The sequence below is a fragment of the Tursiops truncatus genome, chromosome 4, assembly GCF_011762595.2.
Source record: "Tursiops truncatus isolate mTurTru1 chromosome 4, mTurTru1.mat.Y, whole genome shotgun sequence".
In the NCBI taxonomy this organism is placed as follows: Eukaryota; Metazoa; Chordata; class Mammalia; order Artiodactyla; family Delphinidae; genus Tursiops; species Tursiops truncatus.
Genome location: NC_047037.1, coordinates 96,217,474 through 96,237,208, shown reverse-complemented (window position 1 = coordinate 96,237,208; position 19,735 = coordinate 96,217,474). Strand labels below are relative to the sequence as shown.

General features: G+C 40.6%; 1 protein-coding gene across 4 annotated transcripts in view; it reads left to right on the top strand.

The window, feature by feature from the left end:
- TMEM45A (transmembrane protein 45A) overlaps positions 1 to 19,735 on the top strand; it is a 101,552-nt gene that overhangs the window by 45,905 nt on the left and 35,912 nt on the right. For all 4 annotated transcript variants that reach the window (XM_073804334.1, XM_033855896.2, XM_033855895.2 and 1 more), the window contains one exon: positions 18,658 to 18,849. In XM_073804334.1, coding sequence (XP_073660435.1) covers positions 18,660 to 18,849 — 190 coding nt within the window. In that variant the 5' untranslated portion in view covers positions 18,658 to 18,659. Of the gene's footprint in view, positions 1 to 18,657; positions 18,850 to 19,735 lie in introns of those variants that run through there.

The following is a 19,735-nucleotide window of genomic DNA, read 5'->3' as shown; positions in this document are numbered from 1 at the left end:
ATCTGGAAAAACAAAACATTAATGAACTGGCAATGTTTCAAAGAAAAAAGTCAGAAAATTATAATTCTCATCAGTTCATTCAGTTCTATGTAATTGTTCTGCTTGACCTTGGGTTAGCAGTTTTATGAATCAATCAGTTTCTCCATAACAATTCTGGAAATTCTTACGTAGTTCAATGGTATGATCTTAGAGTTATCAGAAACCTGTATTCTAGAGTACTTGTCAAGGTCTTTTCCATAAATCTCTTTAAAGACACAGCAATTTTGGATCATAGCTGCGTGTTAAAGCTTTCAGGAAAGCATCAGAATAATACAGTAATTTTCTGTGCATGCCAGAAGACTTAAACATGGCCACGGTTAAAGTTCTGATGAGAATTCATTATAATTTAATTGACAAGGAAATTCGGTTATTTGTGAGACAGACAACATTTTAAGGTGATAGCTGGAATTACGACTGATAACATACTAGGAATGTCAGATTTTATATGATTTCTGGACTACTTATAATAGTAACATACACCCATATAATATATTATAGGTATATATTGTATAATATATTATACAATATAATCTAAAGAAGGTTTCGTATCACTTCTTATTTCCATGTAATTTAACATATCAAATAAGCCTAATTAGTTTAACACTTCTCTTTTGAGAGGACAAATCCTTCCAGATTTTACAGGGGGCCTCTGGAAAATCCCAAAGTTAGGTCCAAATCAAAAAGACTTCATTTAGAGTTTGGTTTTGAAAAGTTTGTAAAAAATGTCAAGATGTTTAGAACACTTGATTTAATAGGATCGGAGGTCACTGTGAAATAATAGTTACCCATTTAACCACAGTGACAATAAAAAGATTTCAAAGGCAAATACACAAAGTTACATGTTATAAAAAAACCTTAGCTCTCTTAATATTGACTCAGTTTTTCTTCAGTAATCGAACATCTGATAAAGACAACATGAAGCACAGAAAATATATATTTTTTAACATCTTTATTGGAGTATAATTGCTTTACAATGGTGTGTTAGTTTCTGCTTTATAACAAAGTGAACCAGCTATACATATACATATGTCCCCATATCTCTTCCCTCTTGCATCTGCCTCACTCCCACCCTCCCTATCCCACCCCTCTAGGTGATCACAAAGCACTGAGCTGATCTCCCTGTGCTATGCGCTGCTTCCCACTCGCTATCTATCTATTTTACATTTGGTACTGTATATATATGTCCACGCCATTCTCTAACTTCGTCCCAGCTTACCCTGCCCCCTCCCTGTGTCCTCAAGTCCATTCTCTATGTCTGCGTCTTTCTTCCTGTCTTGCCCCTAGGTTCTTCAGAACCTTTTTTTTTTTTTTTTTTTAGATTCCATATATATATGTGTTAGCATATGGTATTTATTTTTCTCTTTCTGACTTACTTCACTCTGTATGACAGACTCTAGGTCCATCCACCTCACTACAAATATCTCAATTTTGTTTCTTTTTATGGCTGAGTAATATTCCATTATATATATGTGCCACATCTTCTTTATCCATTCATCTGTTGATGGACACTTAGATTGCTTCCATGTCCTGGCTATTGTAAATAGAGCTGCAATGAACATTGTGGTACATGACTTTTTTTGAATTATGGTTTTCTCAGGGTATATGCCCAGTAGTGGGGTTGCTGTGTCATATGGTAGTTCTACTTTTAGTTTTTTAAGGAACCTCCATACTGTTCTCTGTAGTGGCTGTATCAACTTACATTCCCACCAACAGTGCAAGAGGGTTCCCTTTTCTCCACACCCTCTCCAGCATTTATTGTTTGTAGATTTTTTGATGATGGCCAGTCTGACCTGTGTGAGGTGATACCTCATTGTAGTTTTGATTTGCATTTCTCTCATCATTAGTGATGTTGAGCATCCTTTCATGTGTTTGTTGGCAATCTGTATATCTTCTTTGGAGAAGTGTCTATTTAGATCTTCTGCCCATTTCTGGATTGGGTTGTTTGTTTTCTTGTTATTGAGCTGCATGAGCTGCTTGTACATTTTGGAGATTAATCCTTTGTCAGTTGCTTTGTTTGCAAATATTTTCTCCCATTCTGAGGGTTATCTTTTTGTCTTGTTTATGGTTTCCTTTGCTGCAAAAGCTTTTAAGTTTCATTAGGTCCCATTTGTTTATTTTTGTTTTTATTTCCATTTCTCTAGGAGGTGGGTCAGAAAGGATATTGCTGTGATTTATGTCATAGAGTGTTCTGCCTCTGTTTTCCTCTAAGAGTTTATAGTGTCTGGCCTTGCATTTAGGTCTTTAATCCATTTTGAATAGGTGCACATAATCTGTTTGGACTTGTTTTGATACGGTTGTTAACAGCTAAACTTGTTACATTTCTCTTTTTCCCAAGAGAAAAGAAAAAAAAATCTTTTTACGTTAAGGGGTTTTGACTAAGGGTCTTGTAAACCAGTACTTCTTATTTGGGAAGGGGCTCTGATTTAGCCCCTCAGGGGATATTTATCAATATATGTAGATATCTTTGACTGTCACAACGGGTGGAAGAGTGCTGCCAGAATCTAGTATGTAGAGGCCAAGGATGTTGCTAAACATTTTGGAGAGCACAGTCCAGCCTCACACAACAAAGAATTATGGGCATGAAATGTTAATAGTGCCGCTGTAGAGAAATTTTGCCCTAGACTAGTGTTTCTAGTTTTTAATGTGCATATGAATCACATGGGGATCTGGCTAAAATGATTCTGATTTGACCTCATGTCCCCAAAGGACAGAACTGGGCTACAGAGTGTTCTCTGTAGATAGGCATCCAGATATCATTATGGATAGAGCTCTTGATAACAGCGACTCCTTCTTTAGAAGGTGTGATGCAAATGAACGTGTCAACACTATTGATTCAGGTGTGGTCACTGCATTTTGGCTGTACATTGCTTAGTAAGTGAATCTAGGCCGTGGGGTGCCTGCACCTCTGCCCTGAAGCAGAGTGACATAGCTTTCTCTTCTGGGCAGGGAGTGGGTAGTAGAATACCGAGTTTGGAAGTCACATTTTTGTGGAAGCAGTTTGTCAAGACTGATGAATGTTCTGGATCTTCCCTGGGACATCCAAGAGATTCAAGTTGGCTATGAGGCAAGGTTAACGGAGAGTGAGATTTGAATGTCACCAGAATGAGGTATTGAAGGAGCTGGAGGAGTCCCCTTTGCTGGACATCTTTAAATAGAAATTAGATTCTTATATTGTGGAAGGGTTTAAGGGGTCTGATGCATATCTCTGTTATATCCTTTCTTTTTTTTTTCTCAAACCATTCAGTTGCTTCTTATTGTCCATGGAATAAAGTTTAAATGTATTAACCTGGCATTCAAGGTTCTCTATTATCTGGCTTTAAAGACCCTCTTAGTTTTTTTGTTTGTTTTGTGTAGTTTTTTTTTTTTTTTTTTTTGCGGTATGCGGGCCTCTCACTGTTGTGGCCTCTCCCGTTGCAGAGCACAGGCTCCGGACGCGCAGGCTCAGCGGCCATAGCTCACGGGCCCAGCTGCTCCGCGGCATGTGGGATCTTCCCGGACTGGGACACGAACCCGTGTCCCCTGCATTGGCAGGCAGACTCTCAACCACTGCGCCACCAGGGAAGCCCTGTTTTGTGTAGTTTTAAGAAAAGTTAAAAAAAAAATCTCAAAAGTAACAACCTAGGAATAGAGGGGGAACTTCCTCAATTTGATTCAGAATATCTACACAAAACCTACAGTTAACATCATACTTAATGGTGAAAGACTGGATGCGATCTCATTAAGACTGGGAACAAGGCAAGGTTGTCCCCTTTCACCACTAGTATTCAACATTATACTGGAAGTTCTAACTAATGCAATAATATAAGAAAAAGAAATACAAAGTATACAGGTTGGGAAGGAAAAAAAAAAACTGTCTGTGTTAGCAGATGATATGATTGTCTACATAGAAAATCCCAAAGAATCAACAACAACAAACTCCTGGAACTAGTAAGTGATTATAGCTGCAAGATATAAGGTTAATATATAGAAGTCAACTGTTCTCCTATATGCCAGCAATAAACACCTGGAGTTTGAAATTAAAAGCATAACACTTTTTACCTTAGTACCAAAGAAAAAAGAAATACAAGTTTAAGAAAATATGTTCAGGACGGAGCCTGCGTTTCCACAGAGCTGAAAGTCCCGGCTTGGGGTCTGTTCCCTCCGCTGTCACGGAACTGCCCCGGAGCCCGAGGGGAGGGGAGCCTCACGGAGGCTGCCGGCTCTGGAGGGGCCCCGGTGGTGAAGCCGCAACAGTCGTGCGGACGGCGGGCCGGGTTATGGAAGTTTTCAGTTCTTATGTCTTCAGGATAGAGACGAGGGGAAGATGGCAGAAGAGTAAGATGCGGAGATCACCTTCCTCCCCACAGATACACGTGGAACAACTCCTACAGAACACCTACTGAACGCTGGCCGAAGACCTCAGACCTCCCAAAAGGCAAGAAAGTCCCCACGGACCTGGGTAGGGCAAAAGAAAAAAGAATAAACAGAGACAAAAGGATAGGGACAGAACTTGCACCAGTGGGAGGGAGCCGTGAAGGAGGAAAGGTTACCACACACTAGGAAGCCCCTTCGCAGGCGGAGACTGCGGATGGCGGAGTGGGGGCAGCTTTGGAGCTGCAGAGGAGAGCACAGTAACAGGGGTGCGGAGGGCAAAGTGGGGAGATTCCCGCACAGAGGATCAGTGCTAACCAGTACTCACCAGCCCGAGAGGCTTGTCTGCTCACTCGCCAGGGCGGGCGGGGCTGGGAGCTGAGGCTCAGGCTTCAGTCGGAGCCCCAGGAGAGGACGGGGGTTGGCGGCGTGAACACAGCCTGAAGGGGGTTAGTGCGCCACGGCTGGTCGGGAGGGAGTCCGGGGAAAAGTCTGGACCTGCCGAAGAGGCAAGAGACTTTTTCTTCCTTCTTTGTTTCCTGGTGCGTGAGGAGAGGGGATTAAGAGCGCTGTTTAAAGGAGCTCCAGAGACGGGCGCGAGCCGCAGCTAAAAGTGCGGACCCCAGAGACGGGCAGGAGACGCTAAGGCTGCTGCTGCCGCCACCAAAAAGCCTGTGTGTGAGCACAGGTCACTATCCACACACCCCTTCCGGGGAGCCTGTGCAGCCCGCCACTGCCAGGGTCCCGGGATCCAGCGACAACTTCCCTGGTAGAACGCACGGCGCGCCTCAGGCTGGTGCAACGTCACACCGGCCTCTGCCGCTGCAGGCTCGCCCCACATCCGCACCTCTCCCTCCCCCCAGCCTGAGTGAGCCAGAGCCCCCGAATCAGCAGTTTCTTTAACCCCATCGTGTCTGAGCGAAGAACAGACGCCCTCCGGCGACCTACACGCAGAGGTGGGGCCACATCCAAAGCTGAGCGCCTGGGAGCTGTGAGAACAAAGAAGAGAAAGGGAAATCTCTCCCGGCAGCCTCAGAAGCGGCGGATTAAATCTCCACAATCAACTTGATGTACCCTGCATCTGTGGAATACATGAATAGACAACGAATCATCCCAAATTGAGGAGGTGGACTTTGAGAGCAAGATTTATTAATTTTTCCCATTTTCCTCTTTTTGTGAGTTTGTATGTTTCTGTGTGAGATTTTGTCTCTATAGCTTTGCTTCCACCATTTGTCCTAGAGTTCTATCCGTCCGTTTATTTTTCTTTCTTTGAAAAAAATTTTTTTCTTAATATTTTTTATTTTAATAACTTTATTTTATTTTATCTTTATTTCATCTTCTTTCTCTCTTTCTTTCCTTCCTTTGTTCCTCCCTCCCTCCCTCCTTTCTTTCTCTTTCTTTCTACTTTTTCTCCCTTTTATTCTGACCTGTGTGGATGAAAGGCTCTTGGTGCTGCAGCCAGGAGTCAGTGCTGTGCCTCTGAGGTGGGAGAGCCAACTTCAGGACACTGGTCCACAAGAGACCTCCCAGCTCCACATAATATCAAATGGCGAAAATCTCCCAGAGATCTCCATTTCAACCAGCACCCAGCTTCACTCAACGACCAGCAAGCTACAGTGCTGGACACCCTATGCCAAACAACTAGCAAGACAGGAACACAACCCCACCCATTAGCAGAGAGGCTGCCTAAAATCATAATAAGTCCAGAGACACCCCAAAACACACCACCAGATGTGGAACTGCCCACCAGAAAAACAAGATCCAGCCTCATCCACCAGAACACAGGCACTAGCACGCTCCACCAGGAAGCCTACACAACCCACTGAAAAAGCTTTAGCCACTGGGGACAGACACCAAAAACAACGGGAACTACAAAACTGCAGCCTGCAAAAAGGAGACCCCAAACACAGTAAGATAAGCAAAATGAGAAGACAGAAAAACAGCAGATGAAGGAGCAAGATAAAAACCCACCAGACCTAACAATGAAGAGGAAATAGGCAGTCTACCTGAAAAAGAATTCAGAATAATGATAGTAAAGATGATCCAAAATCTTGGAAATAGAATAGACAAAATGCAAGAAACATTTAACGAGGACCTAGAAGACCTAAAGATGAAACAAGCAATGATGAACAACACAATAAATGAAATTAAAAATACTCTAGATGGGATCAATAGCAGAATAACTGAGGCAGAAGGACGGATAAGTGACCTGGAAGATAAAATAGTGGAAATAACTACTGCAGAGCAGAATAAAGAAAAAAGAATGAAAAGAATTGAGGACAGTCTCAGAGACCTCTGGGACAACATTAAACGCACTAACATTCGAATTATAGGGGTTCCAGAAGAAGAAGAGAAAAAGAAAGGGACTGAGAAAATATTTGAAGACATTATAGTTGAAAACTTCCCTAATATGGGAAAGTAAATAGTTAATCAAGTTATGCCAAGACACATATTAATCAAACTCTCAAAAATTAAATACAAAGAAAACATATTAAAAGCAGCAAGGGAAAAACAACAAATAACACACAAGGGAATCCCCATAAGGTTAATGGCTGATCTTTCAGAGGAAACTCTACCAACCAGAAGGGACTGGCAGGACATATTTAAAATGATGAAGGAGAAAAACCTGCAACCAACATTACTCTACCCAGCAAGGATCACATTCAGATTTGATGGAGAAATTAAAACCTTTACAGACAAGCAAAAGCTGAGAGAGTTCAGCACCACCAAACCAGCTTTACAACAACTGCTAAAGGAACTTCTCTAGGCAAGCAACACAAGAGAAGGAAAAGACCTACAATAACGAAGCCAAAACAATTAAGATAATGGGAATAGGAACATACATATCGATAATTACCTTAAATGTAAATGGACTAAATGCTCCCACCAAAAGACAGAGATTTGCTGGATGGATACAAAAACAAGACCCATGCTGTCTACAAGAGACCCACTTCAGACCTAGAGACACATACAGACTGAAAGTAAGGGGATGGAAAAAGATATTTCATGCAAATGGAAACCAGAAGAAAGCTGGAGTAGCATTTCTCATATCAGACAAAACAGACTTTAAAATAAAGACTATTAGAAGAGACAAAGAAGGACACTACATAATGATCAAGGGATTGATCCAAGAAGAAGATATAACAATTGTAAATATTTATGCACCCAACATAGGAACACCTCAATACATAAGGCAAATACTAACAGCCATAAAAGGGGAAATCGACAGTAACACATTCATAGTAGGGGACTTTAACACCCCACTTTCACCAATGGACAGATCATCCAAAATGAAAATAAATAAGGAAACACAAGCTTTAAATGATGCATTACACAAGATGGACTTAATTGATATTTATAGGATATTCCATCCAAAAACAAGAGTACACATTTTTCTCTAGTGCTCATGGAACATTCTCCAGGATAGATCATATCTTGGGTCACAAATCAAGCCTTGGTAAATTTAAGAAAATTGAAATTGTATCAAGTATCTTTTCCGACCACAACGCTATGAGACTAGATATAAATTACAGGAAAAGATCTGTAAAAAATGCAAACACATGGAGGCTAAACAATACACTACTTAATAGCGAAGTGATCACTGAATATATCAAAGAGGAAATAGAAAATACCTAGAAACAAGTGACAATGGAGACACAACGACCCAAAACCTATGGGATGCAGCAAAAGCAGTTCTAAGAGGGAAGTTTATAGCAATACAATCCTACCTTAAGAAACAGGAAACACCTCGAATAAACAACCTAACCTTGCACCTAAAGCAATTAGAGAAAGAAGACCAAAAAATCCCAAAAGTTAGCAGAAGGAAAGAAATCATAAAGATCAGATCAGAAATAAATGAAATGAAGGAAATGATAGCAAAGATCAATAAAACTAAAAGCTGGTTCTTTCAGAAGATAAACAAAATTGATAAACCATTAGCCAGACTCATCAAGAAAAAAAGGGAGAAGACTCAAATCAATAGAATAAGAAATGAAAAAGGAGAAGTAACAACTGACACTGCAGAAATACAAAAGATCATGAGAGATTACTACAAGCAACTCTATGCCAATAAAATGGACAACCTGGAAGAAATGGACACATTCTTAGAAATGCACCACCTGCCAAGACTGAATCAGGAAGAAATAGAAAATATGAACGGACCAATCACATGCACTGAAATTGAAACTGTGATTAAAAATCTTCCAACAAACAAAAGCCCAGGACCAGATGGCTTCACAGGCGAATTCTATCAAACATTTAGAGAATAGCTAACACCTATCCTTCTCAAACTCTTCCAAAATATAGCAGAGGGAGGAACACTCCCAAACTCATTCTACGAGGCCACCATCACCCTGATACCAAAACCAGACAAGGATGTCACAAGGAAAGAAAACTACAGACCAATATCACTGATGAACATAGATGAAAAATTCCTCAACAAAGTACTAGCAAACAGAATCCAACAGCACCTTAAAAGGATCATACACCATGATCAAGTGGGGTTTATTCCAGGAATGAAAGGATCCTTCAATATACGCAAATCAATCAACGTGATACACCATTTTTGCAACCTGAAGGAGAAAAACCGTATGATCATCTCAATAGATGCAGAGAAAGCTTTTGACAAAATTCAACACCCATTTATGATAAAAACTCTGCAGAAAGTAGGCATAGAGGGAACTTTCCTCAACATAATAAAGGCCATATATGGCAAACCCACATCCAACATCGTCCTCAATGGTGAAAAACTGAAAGCATTTCCACTAAGATCAGGAACAAGACAAGGTTGCCCACTCTCACCACTCTTATTCAACACAGTTTTGGAAGTTTTAGCCACAGCAGTCAGGGAAGAAAAAGAAATGAATCCAAATCGGAAAAGAAGAAGTAAAACTGTCACTGTTTGCAGATGACATGATACTATACATAGAGAATCCTAAAGATGCTACCAGAAAACTACTAGAGCTAATCAGTGAATTTGGTACAGTAGCAGGATACAAAATTAATACACAGAAATCTCTGGCATTCCTATACACTAATGATGAAAAATCTGAAAGTGAAATCAAGAAAACACTCCCATTTACCATTGCAACAAAAAGAATAAAATATCTAGGAATAAACGTACCTAAGGAGACAAAAGACCTGTATACAGAAAATTATAAGACACTGATGAAAGAAATTAAAGGTGATACAAACAGATGGAGAGATATACCATGTTCTTGGCTTGGAAGAATCAACATTGTGAAAATGACTCCACTACGCAAAGCAATCTATAGATTCAATGCAATCCCTATCAAACTACCACTGGCATTTTTCACAGAACTAGAACAAAAAATTTCACAATTTGTATGGAAACACAAAAGACCCCGAATAGCCAAAGCAATCTTGAGAACGAAAAATGGAGCTGGAAGAATCAGGCTCCCTGACTTCATACTATACTACAAAGCTACAGTAATCAAGACAGTATGGTAGTGGCACAAAAACAGAAAGATAGATCAATGGAACAGGATAGAAAGCCCAGAGATAAACCTACACACATATGGTCACCTTATCTTTGATAAAGGAGACAGGAATGTACAGTGGAGAAAGGACAGCCTCTTCAATAAGTGGTGCTGGGAAAACTGGACAGGTACATGTAAAAGTATGAGAGTAGAACACTCCCTAACACCATACACAAAAATAAGCTCAAAATGGATTAAAGACCTAAATGTAAGACCAGAAACTATCAAACTCTTAGAGGAAAACATAGGCAGAACACTCTATGACATAAATCACAGCAAGATCCTTTTTGACCCACCTCCTAGAGAAATGGAAATAAAAACAAAAATAAACAAATGGGACCTAATGAAACTTCAAAGCTTTTGCACAGCAAAGGAAACCATAAAAAAGACCAAAAGACAGCCCTCAGAATGGGGGAAAATATTTGCAAATAAAGTAACTAAAAAAGGATTAATCTCCAAAATTTATAAGCAGCTCATGCAGCTCAATAACAATAAAACAAACAACCCAATCCAAAAATCGGCAGAATTCCTAAATAGACATTTCTCCAAAGAAGATATACAGATTGCCAACAAACACATGAAAGAATGCTCAACATCAAAAATCATTAGAGAAATGCAAATCAAAACTACAATGAGATATCATCTCACACCAGTCAGAATGGCCATCATCAAAAACTCTAGAAACAGTAAATGCTGGAGAGGGTGTGGAGATAAGGGTATACTCTTGCACTGCTGGTGGGAATGTGAATTGGCACAGCCACTATGGAGAACAGTATGGAGGTTCCTTAAAAAACTACAAATAGAACTACCATATGACCCAGCAATCCCACTACTGGGCATATACCCTGAGAAAACCATAATTCAAAAAGAGTCATGTACCCAAATATCCATTGCAGCTCTGTTTACAATAGCCCAGAGATGGAAACAACCTAAGTGTCATCATTGGATGAATGGATAAAGAAGATGTGGCACATATATACAATAGAATATTACTCAGCCATAAAAAGAAACGAAATTGAGCTATTTGTAATGAGGTGGATAGACCTAGAGTCTGTCCTACAGAGTGAAGTAAGTCAGAAAGAGAAAGACAAATACCGTATGCTAACACATATATATGCAATGTAAGAAAAAAAAATGTCATGAAGAACCTAGTGGTAAGACAGGAATAAAGACACAAATCTACTAGAGAATGGACTTGAGCATATGGGGAGGGTGAAGGGTAAGCTGTGACAAAGCGAGAGAGAGACATGGACATATATACACTACCAAACATAAGGTAGATAGCTAGTGGGAAGCAGCTGCATAGCACAGGGAGATCAGCTCAGTGCTTTTTGACCGCCTGGAAGGGTGGGTTAGGGAGTGTGTGAGGGAGGGAGACGCAAGAGGGAAGAGATATGGGAACATATGTATATGTATAACTCATTCACTCTTAGAAGCAGAAACTAACACACCATTATAAAGCAATTATATTCCAATAAAAATGTAAAAAAAAAGTTACAAACTGCTTTCCAATGGGGCTGTACCATTTTGTGTTCCCACCTGCAGTGTATGAGGTCCAGTTGTCCACATTCTTGCCAACCTGTGATATTGTCTTTTAAACTTTGGCTCTTCTAGTGGATATGTATTGGTATTTGTTATTTTAATTAGCATTTCCCAAATGAATAATGATATTGAACATCTTTTCCTGTGCTTCTTTGCCAGTTGCATATAAAAGTTTTAATTTTTGACAGATGACTAGACCTTTGTCAGATGAAGTCATTGCAGGCTACTCAGGCCAGCTTTCTTCTTTATTGTCAGCCCTGTGCATTCTGACTTTGACTACAGTAGTAGTAAATAAATAGTCTTGCTACGGGCGAAGTTTCACCTCCTTTACATGTGCTAAGAACTCAATGATAGACAGTCACAGAAGGAGGAGCCCTTTCCCTGTAGTGTTTAACCTCCTCAAATGTACTTGATGAAGACTATTTGATGGAACTATTCAGAAACCTTTTCTAGTCTCTGCCCTTATCTATGAGGAGGCCACATTTAAATCTGAGCGTTTTAGTGCCCCTTTGCTTGTCTCCACATACTCTAAGCCTTTGGTTCTCAAAACTCAAGAATACATAAAAAATAACTTGTGAGTGCTTGTTAAAAACGCAGACTTCTGGGGCTTCCCTGGTGGCGCAGTGATTATGAATCTGCCTGCCAATGGAGGGGACACGGGTTCGAGCCCTGGTCCGGGAAGATCCCACATGCCGCGGAGCAACTAAGCCCGTGCGCCACGACTACTGAGCCTGTGCTCTAGAGCCCGTGTGCCACCACTACTGAAACCCGTGCGCCTGGAGCCCGTGCTCCACAACAAGAGAAGCCACCGCAATGAGAAGCCCGCGCACCTTAGCGAAGAGTAGCCCCTGCTTGCCGAAACTAGAGAAAGCCTGCACGCAGCAACAAAGACCCAACACAGCCAAAAATAAAATAGTAAATAATAAAAATAAATACCGGGGCTCCCCCTGCCGATTGATTTAGTAGATATGAATGAGCCCAGGAATCTGCATTTAATTAGCCTCTCCAGCTATTTCTTTTCTTTCTTTTTTTTTTTTAAATGAAAGCTTCTTTCTTTATTTATTTTTGGCTGTGTTGGGTCTTCGTTTCTGTGTGAGGGCTTTCTCTAGTTGTGGCGAGCGGGGGCCACTCTTCATCGCAGTGCGCGGGCCTCTCACTGTCGCAGCCTCTCTTGTTGTGGAGCGCAAGCTCCAGACGCGCAGGCTCAGTAGTTGTGGCTCATGGGCCTAGTTGCTCTGCGGCATGTGGGATCTTCCCAGACCAGGGCTCGAACCCGTGTCGCCTGCATTGGCAGGCAGATTCTCAACCACTGCGCCACCAGGGAAGCCCTCTCCAGCTATTTCTGATCCTGGTTGCCACCGAGGCCAGGGTTTCAGGGAGGTGGGATCCTAGGCAGGAGCTCATCATTCATTAGCTATTTATTGAGTGCTTACTAGGTGTGAAATATAGGGGATATGGCCCTTGTTCACCAAGAGTTTACATTGAGGGGGGAAATAAGACTTGAATGCAGATAGGGTAACAGCTGCTTGTTCTCCAGGTTAGAGTTAGACTGTTCTTTCTTTCTTGCTCACATTTCACTTTGTGCAAGCCTCACATTGGTTTAGAATAATTTTTTCTAACTTACTTATTCACTTTTCTCTCTATCAGATTGTGTATTCCTTGAGGGCAAGTGAGCTTCACTGTTGACCTAAAGCATTTTTTTCAATCATCTTTTCCTATTCCTATAACTTTGATTTTGGCAATGACTTCAACCTTAGTACCTTAGCAATGACTCCAACCTTATCACCTTGCTTGAGGCACTGTATGTTACAAAATGGTTTATCTTATCAATGATGTTTTATTATGTTACTGCTGCCGTAACCATTCCCTTTGTCGTCTGTCCATCTTGATGGCCTGGAAGAGAGGTAGCAAAGATCAGACATGCTCCATTGGCTTTGGTTTTCACAGCAGGTGGGACATGACTGTGGTCATGTGGGTGAGATGTCAAGGTGAGTCGGGAAGTACTCTACGGCACAACGTTTGGACTGGAAGTTAGGATGTTCAAAAGGGGGTGGTCCTTAGATTCACATTTATGCAGGCATTGTGACATTCTGAAGACTTATTTGCTCAAGTTCAAGCTGGAAAGATATGAGCACATAGGTTAAGTCTCCAAGGAGGAAGAGTGGGCAGTTTTAGATTTAGACCAGTCGGTATCTACTTTTCCTTCTTGAGACTGGAACGATTGTAAATTCTCTTCTGGGAGAAGAGAGTTGCATTTGACTTGACACTGAGGAAAGTGTGACGGTAAGGATAATTTAACTAAGAATAGTCTTTCAAAACAGTTGAAATTTTGGAGAGAAAGAACTGGTATGGAATGATGGAGAATCAAAAAAATTTAAAGCTATATATGCTTGTATACACTTTGCTTTTAGAATTAAGGCAAACGGTAAAGTGAGCTCAAGAAATGGCTCTAATTGGTTTAGTGTATTGGAATATATAAATGTCTTGAAATATGAGTCACTAATTAAGATTTAGGGATACTTTATTTTGGTGCTGGCTCAAGATGAATTTTTAGTTTAAGTTTTTCTCCATGGTATTCATTTTATATTGAAGTTAGATATTTTGTTGAGATTCCAACAAGTAAATTGTAGGATTTCTTTCTCTGGGCTATTTTGAGTTCTCTCCTCTTTCTGTACACAGGTCTGGTTTTTGGTTTAAGTGACTTTGGTTAATGGGAATTAACACCTAACACCTGATTTAGATCTTGCGATTTGCCCAATATTATCCCCAAGTGCTAGAGTTTAAAAATATTTTCGGGTGGTGAGTGAGTGTGTGTGTATGGCAGTGGTCAGGAAAAAGGAGCCAATGAGGATTTTAGGGGTTGCTTCTTGTCTTAGCCCAGAGGGTGATGGTTGGTGTCATTAGGAGCAGAGGGTTTTTTTCAGATGGGGAGGAATAAACATTTTTAGGATGAATGGCAGCTGGAAGCCAGTGATTGAATCTTGAAGCCCACCATTTTAGGTGGGCTGCCTGAACCTCTTTCCCCACGAGATTACAAATGGTGCGATTAAGCAGGGAGGATGTTGAGGAAGGACCTTTTGGTTTGCTATCCTGGTGATTTTCCCTGGGGTTTCTGCTAGCTTTCTGGCAGGTATGTTCTGCTTTGTGGAAGAGGAAAGCCCTGTGTTCTCCTTCCAAGGGCAATGTGTCTGCTTTTTTGATTGAGATCTAATTAAACCCTGGACTACTATGTTTTCATAAGCAGTGAGTTGTACCTGTAGGCAATAGAAAAACAGGTAACAAAAGACAGATATACAGAGAGTGGTTTTCTAGAAGTTGAGTGAAGTGTTGTTTGAGGATTTGAGTGATTTTTTCCTCTCCACAGTGGAAGTGAAATCAAATGAATGCCATTTTGTTGCCAGGAGCAACTGGGTCTGCTTAGTCCCTTAGCCAGGCAAATACAACAAGCTGCTTTGACTTCATTTTGTTTGGGTCTTTTAAACAGAGAAAGATTGGAAGCATCAGAGTGTTTCAGATTAAAAGGCTAAAGATACAGAAGTTCTATAACTGATACAAGAACAAGGAATCATTTCTTTTTTTTTTAAATTTATTTACTTTTATTTGTTGCAGTGCATGGGCCTCTCATTGCAGTGGCTTCTCTTGTTGCAGAGCACGGGCTCTAGAGCGCAGGCTCAGCAGTTGTGGTGCATGGGCTTAGCTGCTCCGTGGCATGTGGCATCCTCCCAGACCAGGGCTCAAACCCGTGTCCCCTGCACTGGCAGGCAGATTCTTAACCACCGCGCCACCAGGGAAGCCCGAGGAGTCATTTCTTATCCCACTCTGCTCATCTCAAAATCTTTCAAATATTCCCCATTGCCTCCGTATCACATCCCAATGGGCTGTGCTGAGATATATTGGTCCATTCAGCCTTTGGGGCAGCAGGAACCTGTTAACTGGTCATAGAGGTGGATTTGGCCTAGAGCTGCACAATTCAGAAATTTTCATGTTATCTCCAAGATAGGTAGTATGTTTCACGTGTGTGTTCAAAGTACTTATTAGGTAAAAGTAAACATTTAAAAGCAACCACAGTTTTGGTAACTCTGTTTTGGAATTTTCTTCCTTTTTTTCCTATACCAGAAGCCTTAAAAAACAAACAAACAAAAACAGGACCAGGCTCCTAACCTCTGAGAAACCTCAAGTACCTGCTTCACAGGCTTTCACAATATAGTGAAATTTCACAGGCTAATGGAGAAGGCAGACTTCCAGTAACTAATCACACAAAGAATTCATTCAAGTAAGAACTGGGTGCTTTGAGAAGGTATAAGAGCGGTCCTCTCCTATCTGGGCCATCAGGGAGGATTTCCCCAAGCAGATAAAACTGAAGAGGCTAGGGGAAGTCAGCCAAGTTTGGGGCAGGAGAGGGTTGACATAAGGAAGCAGAGGCAGTAAGTATCAATAACCAATTAGTTTTCAGGGACATAGGTGGACTTTAGGATGACTCTCACATTTTGGGTTTGGGCAAGTGGGTGAATGGTGGTAACTGGAGGAAAAATTATTTTCTGGTAATGGATGGGTAGATGATTAGTTCAATGGAGGTGTTGTATAAATATGTGATCTTGTATTATAAGAAGGGCTTAGTTACTCTTGTTAAGTTAGAACTTCACAGTGTATAAGGCACTATATAGGTCCAGTGGGGAAATAGAAGAATAGATTTATGGTTCCTACTTTCAAGGAGCTTATTCTTTTTTTTTTTGCGGTACGCGGGCCTCTCACTGTTGTGGCCTCTCCCATTGCGGAGCACAGGCTCCGGACGCGCAGGCTCAGCAGCCATGGCTCACGGGCCCAGCCACTCCGCGGCACGTGGGATCCTCCTGGACCGGGGCATGAACCCGTGTCCCCTGCATCGGCAGGCGGAGTCTCAACCACTGCGCCACCAGGGAAGCCCAAGGAGCTTATTCTTTAATTTCAGTCAAGGAGTTAAATAACCCCTGAAGATTCTAGTAACACTCTAAGACAACAGTAGGAGAAATGTTATAGGCAGTACACAAATGATTGCTAAGTGAATTGTATAGGTGCTTCTTGCTTTTCTGCAATTGGTATCCAAGTAGAATTGCTCATCTGGTTTTACTCTTGTTTTACTTTCATAGTTTGAGATGGGTTGAGGATAGCATGAGCTTGTTTAATAATACTGTGGGTTATTTGCTTTGGAATAACTCATTTTAATTTTAAATTTGTCTCATTTTACAGAAGAGGAAACTAAGGCATGAGAGGTTAAATAACTTTCCCAAAGTCATGTAGCTGGTAAATGGTAAAGTTGGGATTCAGATCTAGTCAACCTGAATCCAAAGTCCCCTCTCCTCAGTTTTTAAAAAATCCTATTCTTTTTATTTTTTATTTTTACTAAATATATCCCCTATCTCCTAATTTTAGGCGTATATATTGTTTCTAATTTGGTGCCTGTATTTCTGGTTAGACCTTTAGGATAAAGTCCTGGAAGTGGATTTCCTGTACCAAGGAATGTAAAATTTTTAAGGTTCCTTAGAACATATCAAATTCTTTTCCAGAAAAGTTCAAAAAATTTACAGTCGAGATGTACTTTTCAATCCCATGTAGAAGCATTTGTCAATTTCACGTGGTTGTCTAAGCCAAGATAAATAAGAGGACTCAGTAACACTGTGATAAAGATGGTGGTTAGGATAATGAATCACAGAATCTGTTAGAGCAGGAAGGAACTCCAGGTGTCATCTAGGCCACCTCTTTCTTTACTAATTAAGAGCCAAGGCTCAGAGAGCTTAAGGGACATAGTCCAAACCATACGTCTAACAGAGTCAGAGTTAGGATAAGAAGCTGCTCTTAGCACTGTGTGATACATTGAGTCAGAGTCTCTTGATGGTAGGCATGATTCAGGGGTGTGCTGAAATGTCCATCTGGGGTCTCAATTGGAGCCTTAGCAGACTTTTAGTGTTGGAGTCAGCTTCATAGTTCCCCCTTGAAACTTCACAGTTGTGTCAGAGGGATGTGGAAGTAACTCAGAGGGATCTGCCCCGAACTGAGAGGTCCAGTACCCACCCAAGGAGATAAAGAACTCTTCTGGGCCAGGGGGAACCCTGAAATCCCCTTTCATGAGTTCTCCTGCAGCTGGCCTACTCTGATCCACAGGGATGATTCTGAACTCTCTTTTCGTTATTCTGTAGATGGTACAATATGTTTGAAGAAAGGGCTGCTCACATAATTCAAAACTCATATAATTCAAAACTGGTTTTCTATAGCACTGACCAAAAAAGAAGGAGGATATTTCTGTTTTTTATTGCTCGATCATGTAGCAATAGTGTAAACAGAATTTACAAATTGATTTGGCTTGGTATCCCTCTGGATAGGCTGGGTTAAGCTGTTAAACCTCAACATTTTAATGACTTAACACAATAAAGGGTTGCTTCTTGCAAAAATCTGATGCAGGCTGGTTGACTGTCTCCTATGTTGCCGATATGCCATGCCAGGGTTGCCAAAGCATGGGAAAAGAGAGTTAAAGGAGCCATACAGTCTCTTAACTGACTCAGCCTGGAAGTGACAAATGCCACAGTCCATTGGCCAGAACTAGAAACGTGGTTCTGACTCAAATGGAGAAGGGGCTGGGAAAAGTGCATGGAAGAGTACACAGATACTTGATGAGCCCTAATGGTCTCTTCCACACACTTGATGCTTGATACTTTGAAATTACCTGCTTAAAATTTTTTGTAGGCAATTTCATATCATTTCAAGTTTTAAGCATAAAGGTAAAACTTTCCTGTTACTTTCTTTCAAATATGCTTAAAGTGTAACTGTTGGTTGAGTACACACTATCATTTTTAATAGATCTTTTGAGCTCCCTGTTAAAAACAATGAAACTTTTCAAAAATAGTTGTGAGATTTAGGTAAGTCATTTCACTTCTCTAAACCTGAATCCCAATTGAAAATGTGACTTAGCCCCTCATTCATGGGTATGTTGTGAAAATTAGATTAGAGAGCACATGTAAAACACTTGACACAGTGCCTAGAACAAGGTAAGTGTTCAACAAATGTGGATTTTTCCTCTTTTTGGTATTGTTGATATTTAATGGATCTACCACTGTTGACAGTAATACTGGATCCTCTGACTCAGAGGTGTATCCATCATCATCAGAAGATAGTGTACTTTACAGGAATAAGCGATGTTTTGGCCAAATTCTGGAAATGAAATGTCTTCATCTTCTATATGTTCTTATTTTGATAGTCATGGGGGATTTCAAAGGCCATGCTCTCCCTGGAACCTTCTTCTTTATCTTGGGGATTTGGTGGACAACAAAGTGCATTCTGAAATATGCCTTCAAAAAGCACAAGCGGACTTCCTACCTTGATTCCAAAGTATTATTCCATCGAGTAGAAATTTTGGAGGGAATCATAATAACTGGAATGGCTTTAACTGGTGAGTGACCCTTTTCTGTGTTCTGTCTGCTTTTTGGGGTATTTTCACATGCAAAGAGAAGATTCAATATCAAAACAAGAAATTGCTAAAATAAAATTTTTATTCAAAAATACCGAAATACATATTCTAATTGTAATTTCTATCTGATATAATTTACTAGAAGGTGATACTTCATGTTTATACAAAGGGCTATTCCTTAATGAGTTAGTCATAGCTGTTAACTTGCCTGCCCATTCAAGGTGAATTTCCTTTATAGAATTAGTTGGAGCCTTTAAAATAATTTTGTATCAATTATTCTGATGCCTGAAAGAGTAAACTCTATCAGAAACCATTTTTCAAAATGACACCAAAATAATCAAATGATTATGGGAAGCCTTCAATAATAAATCATTGCCGATAGGCTGTCCAGACGGTCAGGCTGAAGAAAACTTATCTCCTGTGCTCATCCTCTTTGTGTGATTACTAAGTTAGAGAGGGAGGTTGGGCCAGATGATTGTAAGGCCTTTCCATTGGCTCCATGATTCTGTAAAAATGTTCTGTGTTTTTAAAGTTTTAAAGAGAGGGATTTCGTTGCCAAATTCTATAGATTAATAAATAAAGCAGCATCTTCAAGAAAGCTTAAATGTGTAACTGACTAGACTCTATGCTGTATCTGTCTGTGCTTTCTCGGTTATCCTTAATTGGGGAGAAGCTGAACTCTAGCATTTTAATCCTGAACCAAGCACAACTCCCTACCCAAAGACATAGTGTATAAGAAGGAAGTAATCAGATGCCATAGAACTAATCTCACAAATCTAAATCCAAAATTACTCAGGATTTATCTAGTCATTAAATTAAAATAGGAACTAAGACCGTCAGTGGAACTGATCGGGGAACTCAGTGGAAC